The sequence below is a fragment of the Ipomoea triloba genome, chromosome 4, assembly GCF_003576645.1.
Source record: "Ipomoea triloba cultivar NCNSP0323 chromosome 4, ASM357664v1".
Lineage (NCBI taxonomy): Eukaryota > Viridiplantae > Streptophyta > Magnoliopsida > Solanales > Convolvulaceae > Ipomoea > Ipomoea triloba.
In genome coordinates this window covers 145,808-161,968 of record NC_044919.1, presented here as the reverse complement: position 1 = coordinate 161,968, position 16,161 = coordinate 145,808, and the positions used below count along the sequence as shown (strand labels likewise).

Sequence of the window (16,161 nt, the reverse complement as noted above, 5' to 3'; positions counted from 1 at the left end):
TTTTTTTTTTTTTTTTTTTTCTTTTTTCAAGAAAATTTATTGGTTATTGTTCCAAAATAGTATGATTCTATATTTTGTGACTGTTGGGACAGCTATGTATCATTCTGATAGTTTACAACTTTGAGGTTCTTGTGTGTATTGCGTAGCTACTTTGGCTTGGTCATTCTGTAAATTTTTTTCTTGAAATTCTTGGCATGATTTTCCAAGTAGTGATTCATGTGGATTCTGTGTTTTGCTGGCAGGTAATTTTTTTAGGATACGAAGTGCATTTACGTTTGGTGCCAAAAGGTTGGAAAGGTTATTAGATTGTCCGAAAGAAAATGTTATTTATGAAGTAAATCAGTTTTTCATGAATACATGGGAAAGGCATGGCAGTGGCCATCGTCCTGATGCACCGGTTGCTGATTTGTGGCATCAAGGATTGTCAACCAAAGATCATCTCCCTGAACTTGAGAACTTGAGGTTCAGTACAAATCCCAAAAGAGTAAATGAAAACTCTTCTGATTGCAATGCAGAGGCTGATGGAGCCCATTCACGTTTGGTGTCTTCTCAGTCCGGTAATCACTTCTCTGGAGCTCTGCCTGAAACTTATGAGAATTCTACTTTATATGCCCAAAACCAGAGAAGTAATAAGAATTTGATCACTTCAAGGGTGTCTGATCATGTTACAAGGGAAACCACATCTCATCAGGATTTGCATACTGATAGAAGTCAAAGAAGTTTAAAATCTGACAATTTGGTAAATGAAATCCAGGGAAGGTTTGTGTTTGCCCGAACTCAATCCAGCCCTGAACTAACTGACTCATATGGTGACATGTCCAGTCAAGGTAGGCGTAGCAGATTACCAGAAGGTGTGGATATGCATCCTACGCCTAAAAAGGTGGATAATAGTAACAGGAGGAAGAATGCTGGATCTGAAAATTCAACTAGCAATAGTGGTCACTCTTTAAATGATGACACATCATCTGTCAGGCATGCCCCATCCCATCAAAGTCTTGATGCTGCAACTAATTCCAATAGTGGATCAAATAGCTATCACCATGATTCAGGCTTAGATGCCTTGAATGAAGAGCTTGCTTCTACAGGTGGGACACAGGCTTTGCATGAGGAAGAGCAAGATGCTGTGAACATGATGGCTTCAACTTCATTTCATGGTTTTAATGGTCAAGTTCATCTTCCATTTAATTTAGCTTCAAGTCACCTTCCTTTTCCCATCTCACCTTCCTTTTTAGCTTCCATGGGATATCCTCAACGCAATATGCCTGGATTGGTTCCTACTAATTTTCCCATGATTGATCCTACATTTTCAAATGTTCAATTTCCCCATGGATTGTTGCCACCCCATATGACCCATTACTTCCCCAGCCTTGGGTTGAGCCCAAGTTCTGAAGACCCTAATGAGCGCAATAGCGAAAATTTTAATTCTACAGACGTGAGCGTGAGCGATGCTGAAAATGATTTTTGGCCAGAGCAGGATGCGGGCTCAACTGTTGGGTTTGACCGAAACAGTGGTAACTTTGAAATGCATCAGTCAGAAGAGAAGCTGCACTCTATGCCGTCAGGTCAGAACTTTGTCGCTCCATCTTGGGTAAGTGGCTCCGTTAGTTCCTTGAGATATCAGGCGAAGCATACTAAGGAAAAGCGTGGGCAAATCAGGGAAGACTGGCGTGATAATTTCCAGGTTCAGGATAATGGAACTAGTGATGTTTATGCTGAAGAAAGAATGGCTAGCTCAAGGTTCTCATCCACTGCTCACAGTAGTCCTCTAAGGAGTAAGCCTTCTTCTGAGAGTTCCTGGGATGGATCATCTGCAAAATCCTCAAAATCAGCCAGGGAAAGAAGGGGAAAGAAAACAGTTGCTGCAGAAGCAGCAACTGGTTATGGAAAAGGTAAAATGATGTCTGAACCTGTACATAATCAGAATGAGGATGATGACCAAGAATGGAATTCAATGCCAAATATTTGCACTGATGTAGTAGAAAGAGGCCAAGGAGTTCAATCGGTTTCCTCATATAGTGTTCCTATGCCATTCGTTCCTGAATATGAACTTGTCCAGACAAGTGGATCAGACTCGATGATGCCTATTGCACCAATGCTTATAGGTCCCGGGGGTTCTCAACAAAGAGTAGGCGATAATTCTGGAGTCATTGCATTTTACCCTACAGGTCCACCAGTTCCGTTTTTTACAATGCTTCCTTTTTACAACATTCCACCTAAGGCAGGTACTCCTGATGCATCCACAAACCATTGTGGTGGGGAAGAAAGCATTGATAATAGTGATTCTGGTCAGAATTTCGATTCATCAGAGGGACTTGACCAGTCTGAAGTTTTGAATCCTTCCCATTCTTTTAGAGGGGCTGGTATGGATGTATCTTCTGATGAACATAAGTCTGATATCCTTAACAGTGACTTTGCTAGCCATTGGCAAAATTTGCAATATGGCAGGTCTTGCCAAAGTCCAAGATATCCTGGGCCTTTGGTTTATCCCTCACCAGTAATGGTGCCCCCTATGTACCTGCAGGGTCGCTTCTCTTGGGATGGTCCTGGAAGACCAGTTTCAACCAATGCAAACGTTTTCACTGAATTCATGAGCTATGGTCATCATGTACCCATTGCACCTATCCAATCTGTTTCTGATAGACCCGCAAATATGTTTCAACATGATATGCCAAGATATCGCAGTGGGACAGGGACTTATCTGCCAAATCATCCTGTAAGATTGGTTTCCTTATAGAACTATGTACTGTTATGGATTCTTGTGTACTAGAGTGTCTAGGTCTGACTGATTAATCTTATGACACATATTTCTTATCACAAGTGATATTTTATTGTTCTTGTTCTTTTCTGGAAGAAATTTCATTTCTTTACTTTCAAGTGGATGATAACCTATGTAATTTGTTTTTTCTGCTTCAGAAAGTCTCTGCAAGGGATCGTAACTCTTCTGGTACCAGACGTGGAAATTACAACAATGAGAGAAGTGACAATGGTGACAGGGAGGGAAACTGGAATGCAAATTCAAAACCAAGAGGTGCTGGACGTGGCCACAACCGCAACCCAAATGAGAAGTCAAACTCAAGAACTGATAGGTTCTCTTCCAGTGAGAACCGAGCAGACAGACCATGGAACTCCTATAGAAATGGCTCATTCAATTCATACCCATCACAAAATGGTCCTATGCATGCAAATTCAAATCAGATTAGTGGTCCAAATGTAACATATGGCATGTATCCTCTAACTTCAATGAACCCTATGGGAGCGTCTTCTAATGGGCCCCCTGTTGTAATGATATATCCATTTGACCATAATGCCGGTTATGGATCACATGGAGAGCAGTTAGAGTTTGGGTCATTGGGACCAGTAGGCATCTCAGGTACAAATGAACAAGCCCTGTTAAGTGAAGGGGGTCGACCTAGGGGAGGTTTTGAACAGCGCAGATTTCATGGGCAGCGGTCTTCACCAGATCAACCATCTTCGCCACGTCATCCGAGGTAATAACTAGTTTTTGACTTGTGAAATATATTTTGAAGTTATACCTTTCAACAATTCAGTCAAAATCATGGGCATTGAATTTACATTCTTCCCTGTACCTACATGAATGATTTATATGGAAACCCACTGTCAGTGTATGTTCATTGACACCCTAGGATTGCCAGTAGATCTCAATTTCCTAGATATAGATGTCATAGCATAGGTAACTAAACTTGTTACAGGATCAAGAGAAAGAGAATATACACAGTAATGGTGATGATAATATATGATGGATGATATGAGGTTTTTACATAGTGATGCATGCTGTAACTTTTGTAGGTAGTTGCTCATACACCAAAGGTGAGGAGAGGAGAGGAGAGGCAAAGATGATAAGCTAGACTGCCTTTCTTTGCAAGGTCAAAGGTCATCAGTCATCACAGCTTTGGAATAAGGAATGAGCAGAAAGATGTGGGGGTATCTAATGGTCTCTTGATCATAATATCATGATGTATTATGTTTGCAGGAGGGTATAATTGTTTTGGCAGATTGGCAATAATTGGAAGACAAGGAAGAGGGCTATGCCTCTTGAATTTCAGGCTGGAAGGCAACTGTGACAAGGGATTCTCAAAATCATAAGATCCTCCGGGCATGCATTTTAGGATTGCGCAGATGCCTGCCCGCCCTTGTATGTGAACTACTGAATCGTGTATGTTTAGGTGCAGCCTCTCAAAATACATGGAAGGCAGTTTGGAGGACGTAGGTGAGATATGATATGAGTAGATCTTAGTCGTCCTCCACTTCTTTGTAGGGAAACGAAAAGTGTAGCGTAGTGTAGTGTAGTGTAGGGATCTAACTTTGTTATAGTATTCTACCTGTCAGGCTTTGTTTTTTAGATGGCTGGTACTACCACTGTCGTTTGGCTTTTGAATTTTGATATTGACAGACAGTATACAAACAAACTAACCTGAACCAACTGCAGACTACTTTTGTAATATTCTCAGATGATTTATTCATTTTGTCAGGTCAGCACCCTAAGTTTATCCACCTTCAATTACTATTTGTGTGTGTGTGTATCATATGCCAAATGAAAGATGCATAGATGTATCATGTATATATGTTAGTACTAGATTGACAACATATATGTTTTTGTCTCCCTACTCCCTGCAGGGATAGATAGAATGGATAGGTGTTGAAATTACTCTTTTAATGGTTTGATCAAAATGCTGTTGTGTTCATGAATGATCGATGCAGAGACATGAATAAAATACAGTGGCAGGTCTGAGCTTTCTACTTTCGTGAACTAATATAAATTTATGATAAGAAAATTGATGGAGAAGCAATCAAATATAAACTCATTTATTGTCTCACAGAAATCTTTACAATGAATTGTAATAAGATATGTCTTGTTTAGTTCTAGAATCTTTAAATTCATCTTATACAAATAAAAGAAGATTGCAAACCGATCCATAATAATATAATATATTTATAATATAAAGGCTCAATATTTTTTGTCCAAGCCTTTTTCCGGGGACTTTCCGGCACAAAAAAATGATACTTTGTGTATTTGTTGTTGTTATTTGAAAATACAATGGCCTATTTTGTCCTTCCTAATGCCGCCGACTACTGAGAAGGAACGGAGAAATTATTCTGTGTTTTGGAGTATTGTGTGCTTGGTGTTTTGGAATATTGTGTTTGGAAGGAGAATTATTATTATTATTATTTTAATATTTGTGTTTGGTGCATGTATTCCGTTAGCCGCCCCAATTGATCTTATTATGGAGCAAATTTTTTTTACATAGTGGAGAGATGGAATGCTTAATAATGGTGAAATGATAATGTATTAATTATGGTCAGGCCCCGATAATATCCGGATAAAAATGATTTTTATATTGACATAATTTACATACTAAATGTTCACAATTTGAATTATCAATCATGGTCTTTATGCCAAAAAATGGTCAAATATCTATCATACTTTTGCACTTTTGACAGCATCAAATGTTTAATTTTTTTAGGTTTAAAAAAATGCTATGTCCTTAATTTGATGCTTTGTAATTCTGGTTCAAAATTCTTAATTTAAACTTATATATATGGATCTACGTTGGGCCTTGCATTACGCAAGTCGTGTGCCATTGCTAGTATAATATAAAGTATAAATCTTATATTAGGTGGATAAGCCAAGGACTTTGTAGTCTAGTGGTATCAAACCCTTTCTTTTATACGGGAGGTGGTGGGTTCGAGCCTCAATACTGGCCAATACATATATATAAGGTGGATAAAGCGAAAGAACATATATTTCTTTTTCAATTTTGGTGTTTTAAACAATTAGGATTATATATAGTTAATCAAGTAAATGTTTACAGCTTAATTAATTAAATGGCACATGCATGATTAAGATTTGGTAAATCAATATATTTAAATCATTACGCTGCGAATATGCTAGTGTTAGTACTACCTTTTAGAGTTTAGAATGGTAAGAAATGATGAGCTTGACACCATAATGGAGCCGTGTGTGATCGAAGTCCTTTTTTGGGTTGGTTACTATGACTTGTTGGGTTTAGTAAGCGTTTTTAAAATAAAATATAGTGATTAACTTTTTGATAAATAATTGTTTCTAATAGTGAGACAAAATTTAAAAAGTTTATTTTATTTTTTTATAACTATAATCTAACTCTAACTATGTATTCTTTCAAAAAAAAAAAACTCTTATGTATAGCATATTAGTATCTGTTTAACATGTTTGTTCTTCTAAGTGAGCGGTGATAGGGGGTAAGGTTGTCTGGGTGACTGGGTCTCAAATTCAAGTGTCGCCATCTCTGATTTGTGCTAGAGAAGACCGAGTCAGTCAGTTATTCTACTTGCAACTAGTTGTAGCTCCATCGACGACCATTCTCCTAGCTAGCTAGCTTCAAGTTTCTTTCACGACCAATTCAAAACCTTGTTCCCTTTAAATTCTTCATTCACACCGTATCGTAGTATAAGTTGATCACTGCATGTTTTCCCTCTACTGATCGTGATCTATCGTCAGAAGGCAAAAAATATGAACCAGTCTTTTTCTTTTTCTTTTTCATTTTCTTCTTCTACTACTACTTGTAGGTGGTGGAAGAGCAAGATGCATGACCCACAAGGTCCATTTCTGCAACGGTGGAATAAAAGATTCTTTATTGCGTGCATATTAGCAGCGACAGTGGATCTACTTTTCTTTTACATCCCAGTGGTGGATGACCAAAAGAAATGCATTGGTTTAGACAGGACTTTGGAGATCACTGCTTCTACTCTTCGTTCTGTTTTCGACTTTTTCTACATATTTCACATTATTCTGCAATTCTGCACTGGCTTCTTTGCCCCATCACCTCGTGTGTTTAGTAGGGGTGAGTTGATTGTGGATCCATCTGCCGTAGCCAAGCGATATTTCTTCTCTTACTTCTTCATCGACATCCTAGCTGTTCTCCCTCTCCCGCAGGTACTATATAATTACGTCCGATGACGACAGTACACCTAAGCAAGCTAGCTAGTTACTTCAATTCCAGCTACTAGCTTAGCTAGTTTGTGTAGTTTATTATTATTAAGATCAGAAAACGTAACGTAGGTGTACTGTGCGTAGGTTGTACTGTTCATGATCATTCCCCGCGCGGACCGTCCCTTTTTTCTGGTGGCCAAACAGATATTGAAGGTTGTGATTTTTGTCCAATCTGTTCCCAGGCTGCTTAGAATATATCCTTTGTACAAGGAAGTAACTCGAACTTCTGGCTTTTTCACTAAAACTGCCTGGGCTGGTGCTGCGTTCAATCTCTTTCTCTACATGATAGCTAGCTATGTAAGCAAATCTATCTCATCCCATCCATCTACACACACACCTACATATATGAATGCATTCTTAATTATGCTAGCTAGCTATTTTTAAAGTATATATAATAATATAATAATTAATGTCCATTTGAATGATAATGATATTGTGGCCTGGGTGCATGCAGGTAGCTGGATCCATCTGGTACATCACTGCTATAGAGCGTCAAGATAAATGCTGGCGGAAGGCCTGTGAGAAACTACATGGCAGCGGTTGTGACATAGATTTCCTCTACTGCACAAAATTAGGGCGCAGACGAGGAGGAGGAGGAGACTTTTTGTTGTCCTTTCTAAATACTTATTGCCCTCTGCTTGAACCTGAAAATTTAAAGCCTCAACACTTTGATTTTGGAATATTTCTTCATGCTCTCAAATCTAACATGGTGGAGAAGAGATACTTCTGGTCTAAACTTCTCTACTGCTTCTGGTGGGGGCTCAGAAACGTAAGGTTGCCACTTTTCTTAGCTTTTTCCATCTTATCTTATAATTAATTAATGATATACATATACACTGGACTACTTGTGCTTCTACTTTTAGTCTCTTTTTATTAAAACATCCACTTTTTGTCATAATATTATTGAGGCATGATATTTTTTGTCCTTTATGAACAAAACAGTTTAAAGAACATTTCGGTCTTCAAATATTGATGTTTTAAAAAAAAAAATAAACATAAAAAATATAACAGTTCAACATACTTTGTATAAAAAAAATAAATTGAAATGTATTTATATTTAACGATATTTCAATAATTTTGTTGATGGAAGACTAAAAATGATAATGTCACAATAATACGAGGATGTTATGGCTAAAATTAGATTGTCACCTATAAATCTATGATAAAAAATGGAATTAACTCTGCTCTCCCCTCTCTCTCTCTATATATATAATAATAATAATAATAATAATAATAATAATTTTCGTTTTCTGATCTGAGATAGATTTTAATTTGGTTGTTTGAATATTATATTTGGATCTACCAGTTCTCTTGGGCAAAATCTGGAAACCAGCAACTTTGAGGGTGAAATTCTTTTCGCCATTCTTATCTCCATCATTGGATTGATTTTGTTTTCGTTGCTTATTGGCAATATGCAGGTACGTACCTAGGTAATCTGGATAAATGAATGAATGAAGTTGGACTGAAATCTATACTGTCAAATTAAACTAATAGCTATACATTATTATTATTATTATTATTATTATTATTATTTAATTTACACATAATGAATTGGTGGTGCACGTGCATGCAGAAATATCTGCAGTCCCTGAGTACCCTGACGGTGAAAGTAGAAGAGATGAGAGTGAAAAGGACTGCTGTAGATCAGTGGATGTCCCGTCTTAGGCTTCCCTGTGATTTGAAGGAGAGAATAAGAAGATATGAAGAATATAGATGGCAAGAAACAAGGGGTGTTGACGAAGAATCTATTATTTCTAACCTCCCTAAAGACTTGAGGAGAGACATTAATCGCCATCGTCTGGGCTGGAATTTACTCAGAAGAGTGAGTACAGTAGCCTCTTTTTTTTTTTTTTTTTTTTTTTTTTTTTTTTTTTTTTAATATTAACTAACTTTGAACCAATTATATTCAAGAACTTAAAGTTGTTTTTTTTCTTATTAATTCAATTCCTGCTGGATGGTATGGTAATGGTATGATAGGTTCCTATATTTGAGACAATGGATGAACAATTACTAGAAGCAATGTGTGATCGTCTGAAAACGGTTCTTTACACAAAAAAGACTTGCATAGTGCGGGAGGGGGATACGGTGGACGAGATGATCTTTGTGAAGACAGGGGAGCTGTTAACTATGAGTACAAATAACTCTGATGTTATCAAACTCAGGGCTGGTGACTTCTGTGGAGAAGAACTTCTGATTTGGGCTCTAGACCGCAACCCCTCCTCTAGTATTCCCATCTCTACTATAACAGTACAAGCTTCGACAAATGTTGAAGCTTTCGCTCTCACTGCTGATTTCCTCAAGTTTTTTGTTTCTCAGTGGCGACGCCGCCACAGCAAAAAGCTTCAACACAAGTTCAGGTAATTATATTAATTAAGCTGCGCGCGGGCGCTAAATATATATATATATATATATATAAAATTAATCCCATCTTTGAATTGATTGGTTGAATTGGATCAGATTATACTCACGTCAGTGGAGGACATGGGCAGCCTGCTACATTCAGGCAGCATGGTGTAGACATTGCAGGAACAAGCTGGAGAAGTCCCGGAGAGAAGAAGAAGATAGGCTGCAAGATGCATTAATATTGTGGAGGAGGGTGGAGGGGGAAACCACACCAAGCCAAGGCGCTACTATTTATGCTTCCAGGTTTGCAGCTAACGTGCTAAGAACAGTAAGACGGAACCATCCGCCCAAATTGTCTCCTAGACTGCCTCCTTTGCGGCTGCAGAAACCAGCTGAGCCTGATTTTAGCGCCCCATCCATAAAATAACGCCTCTTAACATTCATTTCTATTTCTTCACTTTATATATATGTTTTGTACGTACATGCAGTTAAGTTAAAAATGGAGTGTATTTATTTATTTTGTCATGTGTTAATATATATATATATATATATATATATATATATATATATATATATATATATATATATATATGCTGAAGATCAGAATATAGTGTTTGATCATCCATCTCTGTCCTAGTGAAAAGTTGAAGTTTTCGCGGGAGGTGGAAAGAACTAGGTGTTAAAACGGGAAGAAGTTCCCGAGTGTCGGTCTCAAGGAAAGACAAGGAGGGAGTCGGTAAGCAAGGGACTAGTCATAAGGGTGCCTAGTTTTCGAAAGCTAATCCTAAAAAGGTAAGTGTGTATGGCATGCTATGGTAAACAAACTAAGGTAAATGAGTAAGAAACAATCTATTTGGAAGGAGGATTCGGATCAATCTAACAAGTACGTAATCATTTGGAAGGAGGATTCGGATCAATCTAACAAGTACGTAATCTCTTGATTTCCTAGAGGTTTAAAATCTAACAAGTACGTAATCTCTTGATTTCCTAGAGGTTTAAGGTGTGGCAACACTTAAGGGACATACTTGAGACAAAATCACAAACACCTAAGCCATTCTCATGGTCAAAGAAATCTCTCCTACACAATAGGGTTACTCTCATAACTCCTAAGTTCAAAGAGGCATTTTGGCAAACACCTTGTGTGCTTTATTTGTCTTCCAATCCCCCTTCTCTCAAAGGTGGGAAGGAAAAGTGGTTGGAGAGGTCTAACACACTCCCTACTCTCGTAGGTGAGTGATTCTAACCCTAAAACACACTCCCTACTCTCGTAGGTGAGTGATTCTAACCCTAATTCCCTAAGGCAACCGGCCAAGTTGGCCTAGAGTCCACACTAACACTCCAAAACACTATCAAGCTTGGCCTAGAGTCCACACTAACACTCCAAAACACTATCAAGCTAGCATCCATTAAGCATCATTCAATCCCTAATTTAAGACATTTAGCATTCAAGAGGTACATACAAGTTCAATTGATCCAAATCCACAAGAAGTTTAGCCAATCATGCTTAAAATCAAAATCATTGCAATTGATCAAAAGGAAGAAAACTAGAATCAAAATCAAAGTACAATTCAAGATCAAATCAACAAATCAAATCAAAAGCTAAAAATGGAATTATAAAGCTATAAATTGGAAATGTTACTTGAATGTAGTAGGAATCTTGATACAAGCTTGAGCAATCCAAAGTTAGTTGAAGTGAAGATCTCTCTAATTCTAGCTAGTTGAATTGAAAATTGATTGGAGTTTGAGTGTGGAATGGGAGGGAATTTTAACCTAATTCTAGAGAGAGAATTTTCCTAAGGTGAGCTAAGATGGAAATGAATGATGATCCCCCGGAAGAATGCCCAATTCTCTATTTAAACTTCGCCCAAAACCGCCAATTTCTTCGCGTTGGACGCCCGACTGGACACGCGTCCGCTGCGCGTCCAGCGGGGTTTCTGCTGTGCTGCTTCAAAACTTCAGAGAGGTAAAAATCGGACGCGGGCGTCCGACCCGCGTCCGCCGCGCGTCCTCAGCAGAGCTCATGAACTTCAAAGAGCTGATTTTCGGACGTAGGCGTCCGTCCTTCGTCCTACGTGCGTCCGCAGCAGAGCGAACCAAACTTCAGAGGGGTGAAATCCGGACGCGGGCGTCTGACCCGCGTCCACAGCAGACTTCGGCTCTGCTGTGCGAACTTCTGCGGGGTAAAATCCGGACGCATGGGCGGACGCGCGTCCAAGGTGCGTCCGTGCCTGTTCTTTGCTTCCAATTTTCGTCCGCGAATCAATCTTCGAAATCCATGCCTTTTTCCATCTTTTTGCACATTATTCTACCTACAAAATGATTAACCAAGTGTGGACTATGGTCCAATGGCAATAACAAGCATTTTAACGCAATTCAAGCTCAAATCAATCATAAAAGCTAGCGATTGTGTGCAATGTGACCCGAGAACGACCGTATAAGTGTAGCATCTTTTGCACTTATCACCTAGCTTTGTCTTTTGGCACGGTTCAGAAACAAATTAAAAAAAAAAAATTAAAGCCCGCATCTGATACATACATACTCTGGTATTCAAGATTGTAAAACTGAACTGGGTGGGAATATGATAAAATCAGGTAGGAATCGAAGAAAGTGAATTATTCCTACGAATTGAAGTGGGCATGTAGCTAGGACTGGTATCCAATCATCAACTTTAAAGGCAGTGAGCATGGAAAGAGTGTTGACACCCATTTACCAGTCCTAGTCTCTCTTCAGCCAATGCCACATACTTGTCTCGGCTAATATAATGGCACAACTATTCTCGCCTCGCCTTGGAAGCCATTCACTACAGGATCAAGAGAAAGAGAATATACACGGTGATAGATGGTGATGATATATATGAGCTAGGTTTTTACATAGTGATGCATGCTGTAGGTAGTTGCACTTACACCAAAGGTGAGGAGAGGCAAAGATCGATGATAGGCTAGACCACACCTGGCCTTTAATTTGTTTGCAAGGTCAAAGCTAAGGTCATCAGTCATCACAGCTTTGGAATAACAAATGAGCAGAAAAATGTGGGGCGGGGTATCTAATGGTCTCTTCTCTTGATCATAATATCATGACCTCATCAATAATGTATTATATTATATTTGCAGGAGGGATTGGCAATTGGAAGACAAGTGTGACAAGGGATTCATTCTCCCATTGTTAGGCCAGCTTTTCTTTCGTCTGACACAGTACATACTTGATCATAAGATCCTCGCCGGCCGGCTGGGCATTTTAGGATTGTGCAGATGCCTGTCTGTCCTTGTATGTGAACTACTGAATCGTGTATGTTTTAGCTGCGCTGCAGCCTCTCAAAATACATGGAAGGCAGTTTGGAGGAAGTAAGGCCGGTGACATGATATGAGTAGATCTTAGTCGTCCTCCACTTGTTTTTTAGGGGAAAGAATATTGTAGTGTAGTGTAGGGATCTAACTTTGTTATAGTATTCTACCTGTCAGGTTTTGTTTTTTAGATGCATGGCTGGTACTACCGCTGCTGTTTGGCTTTTGACATTGACAGACAGTATACAAACTAACCAACTGCAGATTACTTTTGTAATATTCTCAGATGATTTATTCATTTTTTGTCAGGTTAGTATATATGTTAGTACTAGATTGACATACAATATATATGCTTTTGTCTCCCTACTCCCTGCAGCTGCAGTGAAAGATAGAATAGATAGGTGTTGAAATTAACTCTGATCTTTTCATGGTTTGAACAAAATGCTGTTGTGTTTATGAATGATCGATGCAGACATGAATAAAATACAGTGGCAGGTCTGAACTTTCGTAAACTAATATATTGTCCCAAATTTCACGTCAACCCTTAACTTGTATTTTGGTTTAGAAAATTTAAGGAGGGGGAAGACTTGATGCTCTGCAAACTATGTTTGCCCCATACAACCAATTCTGTCTTCCCATAATTTATGATAAGAAAATCGATGGAGAAGCTATCAAATATAAACTCATTTATCTCTCACTAAAGAAATAAGATGTTTTGTTTAGTTCTCAAATCTTTAAATTCATCTTATACAAATAAAGAAGATTGTGAACCGATTCATAATAATATAATATAAAGTAGGGAAAATGGTCAAATAAGCCCTCAAACTTTAACCCAAAGTGCAATTAAACCTTCAAACATTAAAAATGTTCAATTAAACACTTAAACTTGTCATTTTGATGGATTTAAACCCAAATGACCGGTTACTTGAAATAACCCGTCATTAAAATTCCGCCCAACAATCCGGCGGCCGGATTTTTTTTCCGACGACGGGAGAAGACAACAACTGGAGAAGTTCGTCTTCTCCAACTGGAGGAGACATGGAGGAGTTCGTCTCCTCCAGTCCTCCATGGAGTTCGTCTCACATCTTCTCCATCGAAGAAGACTTCGTCTCCTCCGATGGAGAAGACGACTAGAACTGGGTTCAGACGAACTAGCGTTCGTCTTCTCTCCATCGGAGAAGACAAACTCTCCAATGGGGGAGACGAATTGTCTCGTCTTCTCCGATGAGAAGTTCGTCTTCTCCATCGGAGGAGACGAACCAACTCGTCTTCTCCTTGGAGAAGACAGGGAGAAGACGAGAATTCATACTAAAACCCTCCGCGAAATGTTGGCCGTTTGTTCGTCGGAAGACATGGTCGTGGAGAAGACATGTTCGTCGGAAAAAAATCTGGCCGCCGGATTGTTGGCCGGAAAATTAATGACCGGTTGTTTCAAGTAAACAACTGGTCATTTGAGTTTAAATCGACCAAAATGACAAGTTTAAGTGTTTAATTAAACCTTTTCAATGTTTGAGAGCTTAATTGCAGGGTAAAGTTTGAGGGCTTATTTGACCATTTTCCCTATAAAGTATAAAATTTTAAGGTAGATAAAGCAAAATAATATATTAATATTTCTTTTTGAATCTTGGTGTTTTTTTTTTTTTTTTTTCCAATTACGATTATATATAGTTAATCAAGTAAACGTTGACCTGCTTAATTAATTAATTAAATGGCGCATGCATGATTAAGATTTGGTAAATCAAAATATTTAAATCATCACGCTGCAAATATGGGTACTACCTTTAGAATGGTAAGAAATGGTGAGCTAGCTAGCTTCACACCATAATGGAGACAGGAGACGTATGTGAAGTTTTGAATCCTTTTTTTGGGTTGGTTATGAATCGTTGGGTTTAGTAAACGTTTTTAAAATAAAAGATAGTGATTAACCTTTTGATAAATATAGTGAGACAAAATTTAAAAGGTTTATTAAGAAAGTTTTGTTAATTTTAGTCAAGGTTTGAATTGAATGGTATGATTCGAGGAAGCTAAGGACCAAACATAGTCGAGTTCGTAATTGGTAAGAAATTTCTCAAACGGAGTTTTTGTCGTTTTGTTGGGTGTTGCTCCTTCTTATAGGGGGTGTTGTCTGGGTCTTCTCTTGTCTCTCTCCCGCCCTCTAATATAATTCAAGTCGCCATCTCTGAGTCTATGCTAGAGAAGACCCAGTCAGTCACTCAGTTATTCATCTCCTTCAACTTCTTCCACAACAACCTTAGCTTCTTCCCGGCCTTTAATTTCTTCCTTCACCCCGTATTGTAGTATAAGTTGATCATTGTATGTTTTTCTGTTTTCCCTCTACGTACTTCTTTCTCCGTGGCCGGTTTCCTGGCCTGCTCCAACTTTTTTTTTCTTCTTTCTTTCCTTCTGTCTTTGGTCAACTGTACTTGTTTCTTAAATAATTAGATCAGAGCATAGCAGAGCGGTATGAAGCAGGAGAAATATGTGAGGTTTGAGAACTGGCGTTCTGAAAAGTCGTCGTCGTCTTATGGCGGGTCGGAGAGCCAATCTTCCTTGACCAACAATGGAAGATTATTTTCCGTCATCAGCTGGTTCAGAAGAGGTTTTGAGAAGGGGTCTCAAAAGATATGCTTCAGCAGTAGCAACTTTCGAAATTCGCTGCTGAGGCGTATTCATCCGCTGCTGCAGCCTACTGATCGTGATCGTGATCGTGATCGTGATCGTGAGGAGGCAAATATAAACCAGTCTTCTTCTTCTTCTTCTTCTTCTACTACTACTACTTGTAAGAGGAAGATGCATGACCCCCAAGGTCCATTTCTGCAACGGTGGAATAAAATATTCGTGATTGCCTGCATATTAGCAGCGATAGTGGATCCACTTTTCTTTTACATCCCAGTGGTGGATGACCAAAATAAATGCCTTGGTTTAGACAGGACTTTGGAGATCACTGCTTGTATTCTTCGTTCTGTTATCGACTTTTTCTACATATTTCACATTATTCTGCAATTCCGCACTGGCTTCGTTCCTCCATCATCTCGTGTGTTTGGTAGGGGTGAGTTGATTGTGGATCCATCTGCCATAGCCAAACGATATTTCTTCTCTTACTTCTTCATCGACATCCTAGCTGTTCTCCCTCTCCCGCAGGTAGGTATATATATATATATGTAGTTTGTGTATATTATATATTATGATATGGAACTAACGTGTACTGTACGTACGTAGGTTGTACTGTTCATGATCATTCCCCGCGCGGATCGCCCCTTTATTCTGGTGGCCAAAGACATATTGAAGGTTGTGATTTTTGTTCAATCTGTTCCCAGGCTGCTTAGAATATATCCTTTGTACAAGGAAGTAACTCGAACTTCTGGCTTTTTCACTGAAACTGCCTGGGCTGGTGCTGCGTTTAATCTCTTTCTCTACATGATAGCTAGCTATGTAAGCAAATCTATCCCATCCAAGTATATATATATATATATATATATATATATATATATATATATATATATATATATATATATATATATATATATATATATATATATATATATATAT

The 16,161-nt window shown here is 38.5% G+C and overlaps 3 protein-coding genes across 7 annotated transcripts in view; all 3 read left to right on the top strand.

Moving 5' to 3' along the window:
* LOC116016477 overlaps positions 1-12,259 on the top strand; it is a 16,617-nt gene extending 4,358 nt beyond the window's left edge. For 3 of the 5 annotated variants that reach the window (XM_031256753.1, XM_031256756.1, XM_031256752.1), the window contains 3 exons: positions 243-2,713; positions 2,914-3,488; positions 3,992-4,512. In XM_031256753.1, the coding sequence (XP_031112613.1) occupies positions 243-2,713; positions 2,914-3,488; positions 3,992-4,001 (3,056 nt within the window). In that variant the 3' untranslated portion in view covers positions 4,002-4,512. Of the gene's footprint in view, positions 1-242; positions 2,714-2,913; positions 3,489-3,807; positions 4,513-12,241 lie in introns of those variants that run through there. The other 2 variants (XM_031256755.1, XM_031256754.1) reach the window with 2 other exon arrangements.
* On the top strand, positions 6,411-9,848 carry LOC116016478 (cyclic nucleotide-gated ion channel 1-like). Its single transcript, XM_031256757.1, has 7 exons — positions 6,411-6,931; positions 7,073-7,285; positions 7,443-7,762; positions 8,295-8,406; positions 8,562-8,810; positions 8,966-9,345; positions 9,446-9,848. Exons 1-7 carry the CDS (start codon positions 6,509-6,511, stop codon positions 9,756-9,758), a joined length of 2,010 nt encoding a protein of 669 aa, XP_031112617.1. The 5' UTR covers positions 6,411-6,508; the 3' UTR covers positions 9,759-9,848.
* Positions 12,260-14,758: 2,499 nt separating the features above from the next.
* LOC116016849 (cyclic nucleotide-gated ion channel 1-like) overlaps positions 14,759-16,161 on the top strand; it is a 5,510-nt gene continuing 4,107 nt past the window's right edge. The window contains exons 1-2 of the mRNA XM_031257283.1: positions 14,759-15,753; positions 15,832-16,044. Coding sequence (XP_031113143.1) covers positions 15,076-15,753; positions 15,832-16,044 — 891 coding nt within the window. The 5' untranslated portion in view covers positions 14,759-15,075. The remainder of the gene's footprint in view (positions 15,754-15,831; positions 16,045-16,161) is intronic.